Genomic DNA, 12231 nt, shown 5'->3' on the forward strand with positions numbered 1-12231 from the left:
TGACTTCGGAGTTCGGATGGGATCCGGTATTTTCGACGCAGTATGGCCGGCAACGATGATGAGCTCGGATACATCTACATATAGCACGTGGCAGCATTCAATATCCAGGCCATACAATGAATATCACTAACTGTTATACCCATTTGTGGATGTTAGTCAACATAGCCTACTTTGCGCTGCTTGTACTAGACTCGTAATCAACAGCATATAGATCAGAACCTTATATGATATGGCGGCATAAAATGTCTTTCTTCATCCCTCTGTTGTATCATTGCTTGGCGATCATGGTGATGCCTAGTAGACACTGTCATGTGTTGCCCATTGGCAATATGGAATACGACCGGGTAGAAATCTATGGTTGCCACTGGCCTATTCCAATATCTGGTACGTTACCCAAGTTGTCACCCTGTAAACCCTATGCGTTTGTCTGAGATACTCTTTTCAACTGTGCCACTATCATATAGTACTTTGTATTCAACATGGTGGTAGTCTTATGGTCAATCGGTCTTACAGTGACATACCCAATACCGTCCCAAACACCTACAGGTGGAAATCCACCATGTAAAAACGGAATGACATTCAAGCTGTGCATTGGCAGATACTATAGATGTTTTTCCATACCTAACTGAATATGTTACTAAGTCTGCCAGGACGCATATACTTATATGGAAACTATTAAGAGTGTCAATATATCTGGGTTCCAATGTCCTGATGTATACTATTCTGCCTGGAGTAATATTCCAATGAATAATCTGGCAAGTCTAATAACACAGAGTAATATACACTATGGGATGTCTCATGGCACTTGGTATGAAGTTGTTTATATTATTGTAAATATATTTTGTAGCAGTGACACAATGTGCCGTGAATGCTATCAGCCAACGATATCTAGTACATCAAGTTATCAATCAGCTGTTACAGCGATAATTCGAAATCGAGTTAGTGCCTACCGTAGAATAAGCAAACCCCCAGGTACAGTCTAGAATGCCTCAATTACAATATATTTAAATGGCAGTTAGGTCCATAGTAAACATGGGCCCAATATGGACTTGCTTGCTACTTATATGTCCTAGGCTATCATATGCTCTGGAAGTGGATCTCATGCAACCTACTATCCCCTACCCAGTAGAGAGTTTCGAAGGGAGTTTCTATGGTGGAGGTCGATTCAGACTGATACATTCAAGTACACCTAGTATAACCCTAGTCAAATATGGTAACCTCACAATCTTCAACAATATGTCTGGCATGAACAACTCATTGGACGTATACGTCCAGGAATACAGGCGCGGCATTGGCCTGATTGTGTCCATCATCGATGTGGATAGGACTACTAATGAATCTAGGCATATAAGGCATTTCGAGATTGTGGAAGACCAGTTAACATTGATTAACCGCATGAGGAAGCTTGATTTTGTAAATGGGCCCATATCACTGATGATTGACTTGTGGAGTATTAAGTTGAACCCCCTTGTAATCAAGACGACCAAGGGAACCAATATACGATACCGTCTGGCTAGGCATTACAATGCAAAATTCAGGGACAGCATAAGCCGTATAAGAGGATCTTATGATGTTTTCCTGATATCCCCTATAATGAATATAGACTGGTTGTACCAAACCCCTGGAAGTTCCCAATCATTAATCAGCTCACACAGTATTAGAGTACATGTGGACGTAGTATTGCAACAATTTACATTGTGGATCAAACATAAGGGTTACGTAGGTAACTACACGTTGAGCCTTCCTCTAGTAGTGAACGGTATGTTCAAGGCACAGCACATACTGGACCCTTCATACCGCAATGTCCGCCCTATTCCAACGGGTGGCGCCAGTAGTACAGGTCAACTTGAGATTGACGTTTCCAGGTTTGAGAATAGTTCGCCCGAGGTCATTGTTGTAGCCAACCTTAGGAGGGGTTGCTGGCTGTACAGGCAATACTGCATTGTGCCGTTTCCGTACCCCGAACAAGTCGTAAGAGTTATCAACTCACAAGTCCAGACTGTTATTTATGAATCTAGTGGCGTGCTTGTAACGCACGTGGAGGTGTTTGACCACGTTGTTCACGGCTGGGAATACGTGGTGGTGAACACGATGAAGGTATATGACACTGATATCAATGACGAGTTTCACACAGAGACCGTGCGAGAGGTTTTCAAGCGTATGAGCAGCCAAGGTCCCAATGCATATTTTGACTTGAGCATGATATGTCGGTGCCCGTACGTGAAGATGCTCTATAGCATTAGCATATGGGAACAGAGTTGTGTCAACGTAGATGTACATGACCTCGTGGAAAGTGACTGCAAAGCCGTAGAGTGCTCGTGACTTCAAGGTATCATCTGTTTGTGTACATATGGTAGCCTCAGTGTATCCATTTGACATAGTGCTAACCACTAACTGTAGGCTACATCTCTCATTGTGCTATTGTTACACAATGTGGTAATCCCCATCTCACTCATTAAGTATTAATATGCATTTACGACTCTACGAATACGGCACGTATATAGCAGTAACCTGTGGCACCACAATAACCATGTCAAGCACAGACCAACATTTGGATGTGATCAATATTCACAGCATAATCTTGTGGCTCCACAGTATACTATCAGGATTGTCTATAGACTGGAGCTGTGATGAACATAGCCACATCAATGGTCCTGGTGTATACCGATGTTATGGTGACATTGACGGGACCAAGGTTACAGTGATGTGAAACGTCTTGACAATGGACACTGTTTTGCTCAGACATCAGTAGTGGCATCCGTTGTAACTCCGTAACAGTGATAGGACACTTCAATGGCGCCATAAAAGCTACGTAAACAGAGTCATCAAATGTAAGGCTGTACGTCAGAAGTTCAAGCGGTATAGTGCAATGTTTTGCGATATCGTCTACTATGGATTTAGGTTGCTGCTACGTTTGCCGTGGCATATAATTAACAGAGCTTACGTATTAACAAAAACAATTCACCAGAGCAGCGTATAACGTCAAAAAGCTCTTCATGGGACGAAATAGAGATGAATGACCAACCGTTAAAATTAGAATGTTCTTATGACTGTGGTTTCCATTGATTAAATGGCTATTACGCCACTAACTGTTTTCTAAACTGTGGAAGGATGTAATGCTAAGTGAATATAGCATGGAGGGTTGTAGACCATCGGGATTGACAGCGTCCAAGCTGGCATACTACTGCTGAAGTAGTGATTAAACGGCGCATTGTCGAATATAGACGACGATTGAATGATCCGTGATAACATGCAATGCATGAATCGTCCAATTCCCCAGGTGCATACCACCATATATTCATTATCAATTATTACACCATTTACCAAGTGGATCCCGCAGGAAGATATTTGAATCATCTGCAATTTTGTTAAGTATGGAACTAGCAAGGCGTAACAACGGCTTCCGCAAGGTTGCCAAGTGGATTGCTGGTGCCCTTGTTGTGGCAGGTGCTGCCAGCGGAAATGTCCTATGTGATGAGGTTTCGGAACCACAGGAGGCTGAAGTGAAGTCTGAGATTAATGTGAATGGAGAGGATAAGGCGATGAGTAATATTGAGAACGATGATTTTGAAGCAATTATAGGCAGACTTCCACACGACCCTGCTGCAGTGGCCATTGTGAACTCAAGGGGCAAGTCCTTTACAAACCAAGACATTTACGGATTGATCGATCACGATATACGCCTAGGTTTATTGTCCATAACGTTGACTGAAGAAGAGATACCAAGCGTCCGGGAAGGTATAGTAGAGTTAAGAAGACAGAAATTATTGGACGCCATATCCTTTTTCGATCAGCTACTATCAGAACTACCTGCTGAACTCGCCCAAGAAGCATCAAAGTACAGCTACCTTAGTGAACTACCTGAAGACCTAGCTAGTGCTCTTGACAAGTATGTCAAGGCTCTAAACGATAGAATCGAAAAAGAGCAAGACAAAATACGGGAGGCAGAAATGAAAAAAATGGTAGCTAAATGGCGAAAACAAAGAGGAAGAGTAGACGAAGAAGATGAAGAGGAGGACGAAGATGATCAACCCATAAAGAGCAAGATCAGTGCAAAGAAAACAAGAAGATCACAGCAAGAGGAGGAAGAAGAGGACGAAGATGATCAACCCATAAAGAGCAAGATCAGTGCAAAGGACCAGAATCCATCAGAAAACAACCATTTGAAAGGAAAAGCGCCAGAAAACGAAGATAAAAAGCCAAAATCCAAGCCATGGTACAAATTTTGGTAATTAATTGGAGAGGTCATGCCTCTTAGTAATGGTAACAGTATTGAATGATAGTGTGGATTCCACAGCGCTAGAGACACGGCTCTCAAAGAAGGAATAAAACAATTGGTTCACGCCAATATACTTAAACGTTGAGCGTATAATTTCTTATTGCATTGATCATGCATTTATACACATGTCTAGCGTTACACATTCCTTATAATATGTTGCAATATATACGATAAAACCGAGTTCATTTGCCAAATGTTATAAGAAAATGTATAACACGTAGACGCCTAACCCTCGAAATGCCGTTTAAATATAGTATGCCAAGGGTACATTGGCTTCTGTATAGGCCAAGGTGGTAACCGTTATGCCAGGGACAACTATGGGAAGTGGATGCACAAACCTACAATAATGTGCAAAACACCATCCCAAGGCACCAATAGTGACTGATTTGGCCATATATGTGACCAATGTGTATCACATAATAAATAGGCTGCCGGCACCGAAAGGAGTTCCCGGGCGGTCCCCCACCCCAGTACTATCCCGGCCTAGCGCCGCTTGACTTCGGAGTTCGGATGGGATCCGGTATTTTCGACGCAGTATGGCCGGCAACGATGATGAGCTCGGATACATCTACATATAGCACGTGGCAGCATTCAATATCCAGGCCATACAATGAATATCACTAACTGTTATACCCATTTGTGGATGTTAGTCAACATAGCCTACTTTGCGCTGCTTGTACTAGACTCGTAATCAACAGCATATAGATCAGAACCTTATATGATATGGCGGCATAAAATGTCTTTCTTCATCCCTCTGTTGTATCATTGCTTGGCGATCATGGTGATGCCTAGTAGACACTGTCATGTGTTGCCCATTGGCAATATGGAATACGACCGGGTAGAAATCTATGGTTGCCACTGGCCTATTCCAATATCTGGTACGTTACCCAAGTTGTCACCCTGTAAACCCTATGCGTTTGTCTGAGATACTCTTTTCAACTGTGCCACTATCATATAGTACTTTGTATTCAACATGGTGGTAGTCTTATGGTCAATCGGTCTTACAGTGACATACCCAATACCGTCCCAAACACCTACAGGTGGAAATCCACCATGTAAAAACGGAATGACATTCAAGCTGTGCATTGGCAGATACTATAGATGTTTTTCCATACCTAACTGAATATGTTACTAAGTCTGCCAGGACGCATATACTTATATGGAAACTATTAAGAGTGTCAATATATCTGGGTTCCAATGTCCTGATGTATACTATTCTGCCTGGAGTAATATTCCAATGAATAATCTGGCAAGTCTAATAACACAGAGTAATATACACTATGGGATGTCTCATGGCACTTGGTATGAAGTTGTTTATATTATTGTAAATATATTTTGTAGCAGTGACACAATGTGCCGTGAATGCTATCAGCCAACGATATCTAGTACATCAAGTTATCAATCAGCTGTTACAGCGATAATTCGAAATCGAGTTAGTGCCTACCGTAGAATAAGCAAACCCCCAGGTACAGTCTAGAATGCCTCAATTACAATATATTTAAATGGCAGTTAGGTCCATAGTAAACATGGGCCCAATATGGACTTGCTTGCTACTTATATGTCCTAGGCTATCATATGCTCTGGAAGTGGATCTCATGCAACCTACTATCCCCTACCCAGTAGAGAGTTTCGAAGGGAGTTTCTATGGTGGAGGTCGATTCAGACTGATACATTCAAGTACACCTAGTATAACCCTAGTCAAATATGGTAACCTCACAATCTTCAACAATATGTCTGGCATGAACAACTCATTGGACGTATACGTCCAGGAATACAGGCGCGGCATTGGCCTGATTGTGTCCATCATCGATGTGGATAGGACTACTAATGAATCTAGGCATATAAGGCATTTCGAGATTGTGGAAGACCAGTTAACATTGATTAACCGCATGAGGAAGCTTGATTTTGTAAATGGGCCCATATCACTGATGATTGACTTGTGGAGTATTAAGTTGAACCCCCTTGTAATCAAGACGACCAAGGGAACCAATATACGATACCGTCTGGCTAGGCATTACAATGCAAAATTCAGGGACAGCATAAGCCGTATAAGAGGATCTTATGATGTTTTCCTGATATCCCCTATAATGAATATAGACTGGTTGTACCAAACCCCTGGAAGTTCCCAATCATTAATCAGCTCACACAGTATTAGAGTACATGTGGACGTAGTATTGCAACAATTTACATTGTGGATCAAACATAAGGGTTACGTAGGTAACTACACGTTGAGCCTTCCTCTAGTAGTGAACGGTATGTTCAAGGCACAGCACATACTGGACCCTTCATACCGCAATGTCCGCCCTATTCCAACGGGTGGCGCCAGTAGTACAGGTCAACTTGAGATTGACGTTTCCAGGTTTGAGAATAGTTCGCCCGAGGTCATTGTTGTAGCCAACCTTAGGAGGGGTTGCTGGCTGTACAGGCAATACTGCATTGTGCCGTTTCCGTACCCCGAACAAGTCGTAAGAGTTATCAACTCACAAGTCCAGACTGTCGTTTATGAATCTAGTGGCGTGCTTGTAACGCACGTGGAGGTGTTTGACCACGTTGTTCACGGCTGGGAATACGTGGTGGTGAACACGATGAAGGTATATGACACTGATATCAATGACGAGTTTCACACAGAGACCGTGCGAGAGGTTTTTAAGCGTATGAGCAGCCAAGGTCCCAATGCATATTTTGACTTGAGCATGATATGTCGGTGCCCGTACGTGAAGATGCTCTATAGCATTAGCATATGGGAACAGAGTTGTGTCAACGTAGATGTACATGACCTCGTGGAAAGTGACTGCAAAGCCGTAGAGTGCTCGTGACTTCAAGGTATCATCTGTTTGTGTACATATGGTAGCCTCAGTGTATCCATTTGACATAGTGCTAACCACTAACTGTAGGCTACATCTCTCATTGTGCTATTGTTACACAATGTGGTAATCCCCATCTCACTCATTAAGTATTAATATGCATTTACGACTCTACGAATACGGCACGTATATAGCAGTAACCTGTGGCACCACAATAACCATGTCAAGCACAGACCAACATTTGGATGTGATCAATATTCACAGCATAATCTTGTGGCTCCACAGTATACTATCAGGATTGTCTATAGACTGGGAGCGTGAAGACTATGGTCACATTAGCAGAGGTTCTAGTGTATAGCGATGATATGGTGACATTGACGGGACCAAGGTTACAGTGATGTGAACCGTCTAGACAATGGACACTGTTTTGCTCAGACATCAGTAGTGGCATCCGTTGTAACTCCGTAACAGTGATAGGACACTTCAATGGCGCCATAAAAGCTACGTAAACAGAGTCATCAAATGTAAGGCTGTACGTCAGAAGTTCAAGCGGTATAGTGCAATGTTTTGCGATATCGTCTACTATGGATTTAGGTTGCTGCTACGTTTGCCGTGGCATATAATTAACAGAGCTTACGTATTAACAAAAACAATTCACCAGAGCAGCGTATAACGTCAAAAAGCTCTTCATGGGACGAAATAGAGATGAATGACCAACCGTTAAAATTAGAATGTTCTTATGACTGTGGTTTCCATTGATTAAATGGCTATTACGCCACTAACTGTTTTCTAAACTGTGGAAGGATGTAATGCTAAGTGAATATAGCATGGAGGGTTGTAGACCATCGGGATTGACAGCGTCCAAGCTGGCATACTACTGCTGAAGTAGTGATTAAACGGCGCATTGTCGAATATAGACGACGATTGAATGATCCGTGATAACATGCAATGCATGAATCGTCCAATTCCCCAGGTGCATACCACCATATATTCATTATCAATTATTACACCATTTACCAAGTGGATCCCGCAGGAAGATATTTGAATCATCTGCAATTTTGTTAAGTATGGAACTAGCAAGGCGTAACAACGGCTTCCGCAAGGTTGCCAAGTGGATTGCTGGTGCCCTTGTTGTGGCAGGTGCTGCCAGCGGAAATGTCCTATGTGATGAGGTTTCGGAACCACAGGAGGCTGAAGTGAAGTCTGAGATTAATGTGAATGGAGAGGATAAGGCGATGAGTAATATTGAGAACGATGATTTTGAAGCAATTATAGGCAGACTTCCACACGACCCTGCTGCAGTGGCCATTGTGAACTCAAGGGGCAAGTCCTTTACAAACCAAGACATTTACGGATTGATCGATCACGATATACGCCTAGGTTTATTGTCCATAACGTTGACTGAAGAAGAGATACCAAGCGTCCGGGAAGGTATAGTAGAGTTAAGAAGACAGAAATTATTGGACGCCATATCCTTTTTCGATCAGCTACTATCAGAACTACCTGCTGAACTCGCCCAAGAAGCATCAAAGTACAGCTACCTTAGTGAACTACCTGAAGACCTAGCTAGTGCTCTTGACAAGTATGTCAAGGCTCTAAACGATAGAATCGAAAAAGAGCAAGACAAAATACGGGAGGCAGAAATGAAAAAAATGGTAGCTAAATGGCGAAAACAAAGAGGAAGAGTAGACGAAGATGATGAATACGACGAAGAAGATGAAGAGGAGGACGAAGATGATCAACCCATAAAGAGCAAGATCAGTGCAAAGAAAACAAGAAGATCACAGCAAGAGGAGGAAGAAGAGGACGAAGATGATCAACCCATAAAGAGCAAGATCAGTGCAAAGGACCAGAATCCATCAGAAAACAACCATTTGAAAGGAAAAGCGCCAGAAAACGAAGATAAAAAGCCAAAATCCAAGCCATGGTACAAATTTTGGTAATTAATTGAAGAGGTCATGCCGTTTACTAATGGTAACAGTATTGAATGATAGTGTGGATTCCACAGCGCTAGAGACACGGCTCTCAAATAAGGAATAAAACAATTGGTTCACGCCAATATACTTAAACGTTGAGCGTATAATTTCTTATTGCATTGATCATGCATTTATACACATGTCTAGCGTTACACATTCCTTATAATATGTTGCAATATATACGATAAAACCGAGTTCATTTGCCAAATGTTATAAGAAAATGTATAACACGTAGACGCCTAACCCTCGAAATGCCGTTTAAATATAGTATGCCAAGGGTACATTGGCTTCTGTATAGGCCAAGGTGGTAACCGTTATGCCAGGGACAACTATGGGAAGTGGATGCACAAACCTACAATAATGTGCAAAACACCATCCCAAGGCACCAATAGTGACTGATTTGGCCATATATGTGACCAATGTGTATCACATAATAAATAGGCTGCCGGCACCGAAAGGAGTTCCCGGGCGGTCCCCCACCCCAGTACTATCCCGGCCTAGCGCCGCTTGACTTCGGAGTTCGGATGGGATCCGGTATTTTCGACGCAGTATGGCCGGCAACGATGATGAGCTCGGATACATCTACATATAGCACGTGGCAGCATTCAATATCCAGGCCATACAATGAATATCACTAACTGTTATACCCATTTGTGGATGTTAGTCAACATAGCCTACTTTGCGCTGCTTGTACTAGACTCGTAATCAACAGCATATAGATCAGAACCTTATATGATATGGCGGCATAAAATGTCTTTCTTCATCCCTCTGTTGTATCATTGCTTGGCGATCATGGTGATGCCTAGTAGACACTGTCATGTGTTGCCCATTGGCAATATGGAATACGACCGGGTAGAAATCTATGGTTGCCACTGGCCTATTCCAATATCTGGTACGTTACCCAAGTTGTCACCCTGTAAACCCTATGCGTTTGTCTGAGATACTCTTTTCAACTGTGCCACTATCATATAGTACTTTGTATTCAACATGGTGGTAGTCTTATGGTCAATCGGTCTTACAGTGACATACCCAATACCGTCCCAAACACCTACAGGTGGAAATCCACCATGTAAAAACGGAATGACATTCAAGCTGTGCATTGGCAGATACTATAGATGTTTTTCCATACCTAACTGAATATGTTACTAAGTCTGCCAGGACGCATATACTTATATGGAAACTATTAAGAGTGTCAATATATCTGGGTTCCAATGTCCTGATGTATACTATTCTGCCTGGAGTAATATTCCAATGAATAATCTGGCAAGTCTAATAACACAGAGTAATATACACTATGGGATGTCTCATGGCACTTGGTATGAAGTTGTTTATATTATTGTAAATATATTTTGTAGCAGTGACACAATGTGCCGTGAATGCTATCAGCCAACGATATCTAGTACATCAAGTTATCAATCAGCTGTTACAGCGATAATTCGAAATCGAGTTAGTGCCTACCGTAGAATAAGCAAACCCCCAGGTACAGTCTAGAATGCCTCAATTACAATATATTTAAATGGCAGTTAGGTCCATAGTAAACATGGGCCCAATATGGACTTGCTTGCTACTTATATGTCCTAGGCTATCATATGCTCTGGAAGTGGATCTCATGCAACCTACTATCCCCTACCCAGTAGAGAGTTTCGAAGGGAGTTTCTATGGTGGAGGTCGATTCAGACTGATACATTCAAGTACACCTAGTATAACCCTAGTCAAATATGGTAACCTCACAATCTTCAACAATATGTCTGGCATGAACAACTCATTGGACGTATACGTCCAGGAATACAGGCGCGGCATTGGCCTGATTGTGTCCATCATCGATGTGGATAGGACTACTAATGAATCTAGGCATATAAGGCATTTCGAGATTGTGGAAGACCAGTTAACATTGATTAACCGCATGAGGAAGCTTGATTTTGTAAATGGGCCCATATCACTGATGATTGACTTGTGGAGTATTAAGTTGAACCCCCTTGTAATCAAGACGACCAAGGGAACCAATATACGATACCGTCTGGCTAGGCATTACAATGCAAAATTCAGGGACAGCATAAGCCGTATAAGAGGATCTTATGATCTTTTCCTGATATCCCCTATTCTGAATGTAGACTGGTTGTACCAAACCCCTGGAGGTTCCCAATCATTAATCAGTTCACACAGTATTAGAGTACATGTGGACGTAGTATTGCAACAATTTACATTGTGGATCAAACATAAGGGTTACGTAGGTAACTACACGTTGAGCCTTCCTCTAGTAGTGAACGGTATGTTCAAGGCACAGCACATACTGGACCCTTCATACCGCAATGTCCGCCCTATTCCAACGGGTGGCGCCAGTAGTACAGGTCAACTTGAGATTGACGTTTCCAGGTTTGAGAATAGTTCGCCCGAGGTCATTGTTGTAGCCAACCTTAGGAGGGGTTGCTGGCTGTACAGGCAATACTGCATTGTGCCGTTTCCGTACCCCGAACAAGTCGTAAGAGTTATCAACTCACAAGTCCAGACTGTCGTTTATGAATCTAGTGGCGTGCTTGTAACGCACGTGGAGGTGTTTGACCACGTTGTTCACGGCTGGGAATACGTGGTGGTGAACACGATGAAGGTATATGACACTGATATCAATGACGAGTTTCACACAGAGACCGTGCGAGAGGTTTTCAAGCGTATGAGCAGCCAAGGTCCCAATGCATATTTTGACTTGAGCATGATATGTCGGTGCCCGTACGTGAAGATGCTCTATAGCATTAGCATATGGGAACAGAGTTGTGTCAACGTAGATGTACATGACCTCGTGGAAAGTGACTGCAAAGCCGTAGAGTGCTCGTGACTTCAAGGTATCATCTGTTTGTGTACATATGGTAGCCTCAGTGTATCCATTTGACATAGTGCTAACCACTAACTGTAGGCTACATCTCTCATTGTGCTATTGTTACACAATGTGGTAATCCCCATCTCACTCATTAAGTATTAATATGCATTTACGACTCTACGAATACGGCACGTATATAGCAGTAACCTGTGGCACCACAATAACCATGTCAAGCACAGACCAACATTTGGATGTGATCAATATTCACAGCATAATCTTGTGGCTCCACAGTATACTATCAGGATTGTCTATAGACTGGGAGCGTGAAGACTATGGTCACATTAGCAGAGGTTCTAGTGT

The 12231-nt window shown here is 42.5% G+C and overlaps 5 protein-coding genes across 5 annotated transcripts; all 5 read left to right on the forward strand.

The window, feature by feature from the left end:
- The first annotated feature begins 938 nt into the window (after positions 1-938).
- BBOV_III006470 (uncharacterized protein) lies at positions 939-2372 on the forward strand. Its single transcript, XM_001611726.2, has one exon. It carries the CDS (start codon positions 1009-1011, stop codon positions 2320-2322), a length of 1314 nt encoding a protein of 437 aa, XP_001611776.1. The 5' UTR covers positions 939-1008; the 3' UTR covers positions 2323-2372.
- Positions 2373-3324: 952 nt separating this feature from the next.
- Positions 3325-4282, forward strand: BBOV_III006480 (Spherical Body Protein 2 truncated copy 8 (SBP2)). Its single transcript, XM_001611727.2, has one exon. The coding sequence runs from the start codon at positions 3375-3377 to the stop codon at positions 4230-4232; it is 858 nt and encodes a 285-aa protein (XP_001611777.1). The 5' UTR covers positions 3325-3374; the 3' UTR covers positions 4233-4282.
- A 1429-nt stretch (positions 4283-5711) lies between these two features.
- Positions 5712-7145, forward strand: BBOV_III006490 (uncharacterized protein). Its single transcript, XM_001611728.2, has one exon. The coding sequence runs from the start codon at positions 5782-5784 to the stop codon at positions 7093-7095; it is 1314 nt and encodes a 437-aa protein (XP_001611778.1). The 5' UTR covers positions 5712-5781; the 3' UTR covers positions 7096-7145.
- A 935-nt stretch (positions 7146-8080) lies between these two features.
- Positions 8081-9196, forward strand: BBOV_III006500 (Spherical Body Protein 2 truncated copy 9 (SBP2)). The gene has a single exon (XM_001611729.2). It carries the CDS (start codon positions 8151-8153, stop codon positions 9024-9026), a length of 876 nt encoding a protein of 291 aa, XP_001611779.1. The 5' UTR covers positions 8081-8150; the 3' UTR covers positions 9027-9196.
- A 1279-nt stretch (positions 9197-10475) lies between these two features.
- Positions 10476-11949, forward strand: BBOV_III006510 (uncharacterized protein). The gene has a single exon (XM_001611730.2). It carries the CDS (start codon positions 10576-10578, stop codon positions 11887-11889), a length of 1314 nt encoding a protein of 437 aa, XP_001611780.1. The 5' UTR covers positions 10476-10575; the 3' UTR covers positions 11890-11949.
- The last annotated feature ends 282 nt before the right edge of the window (positions 11950-12231 follow it).

Source organism: Babesia bovis, chromosome 3, assembly GCF_000165395.2.
Source record: "Babesia bovis T2Bo chromosome 3, whole genome shotgun sequence".
NCBI lineage: Eukaryota > Apicomplexa > Aconoidasida > Piroplasmida > Babesiidae > Babesia > Babesia bovis.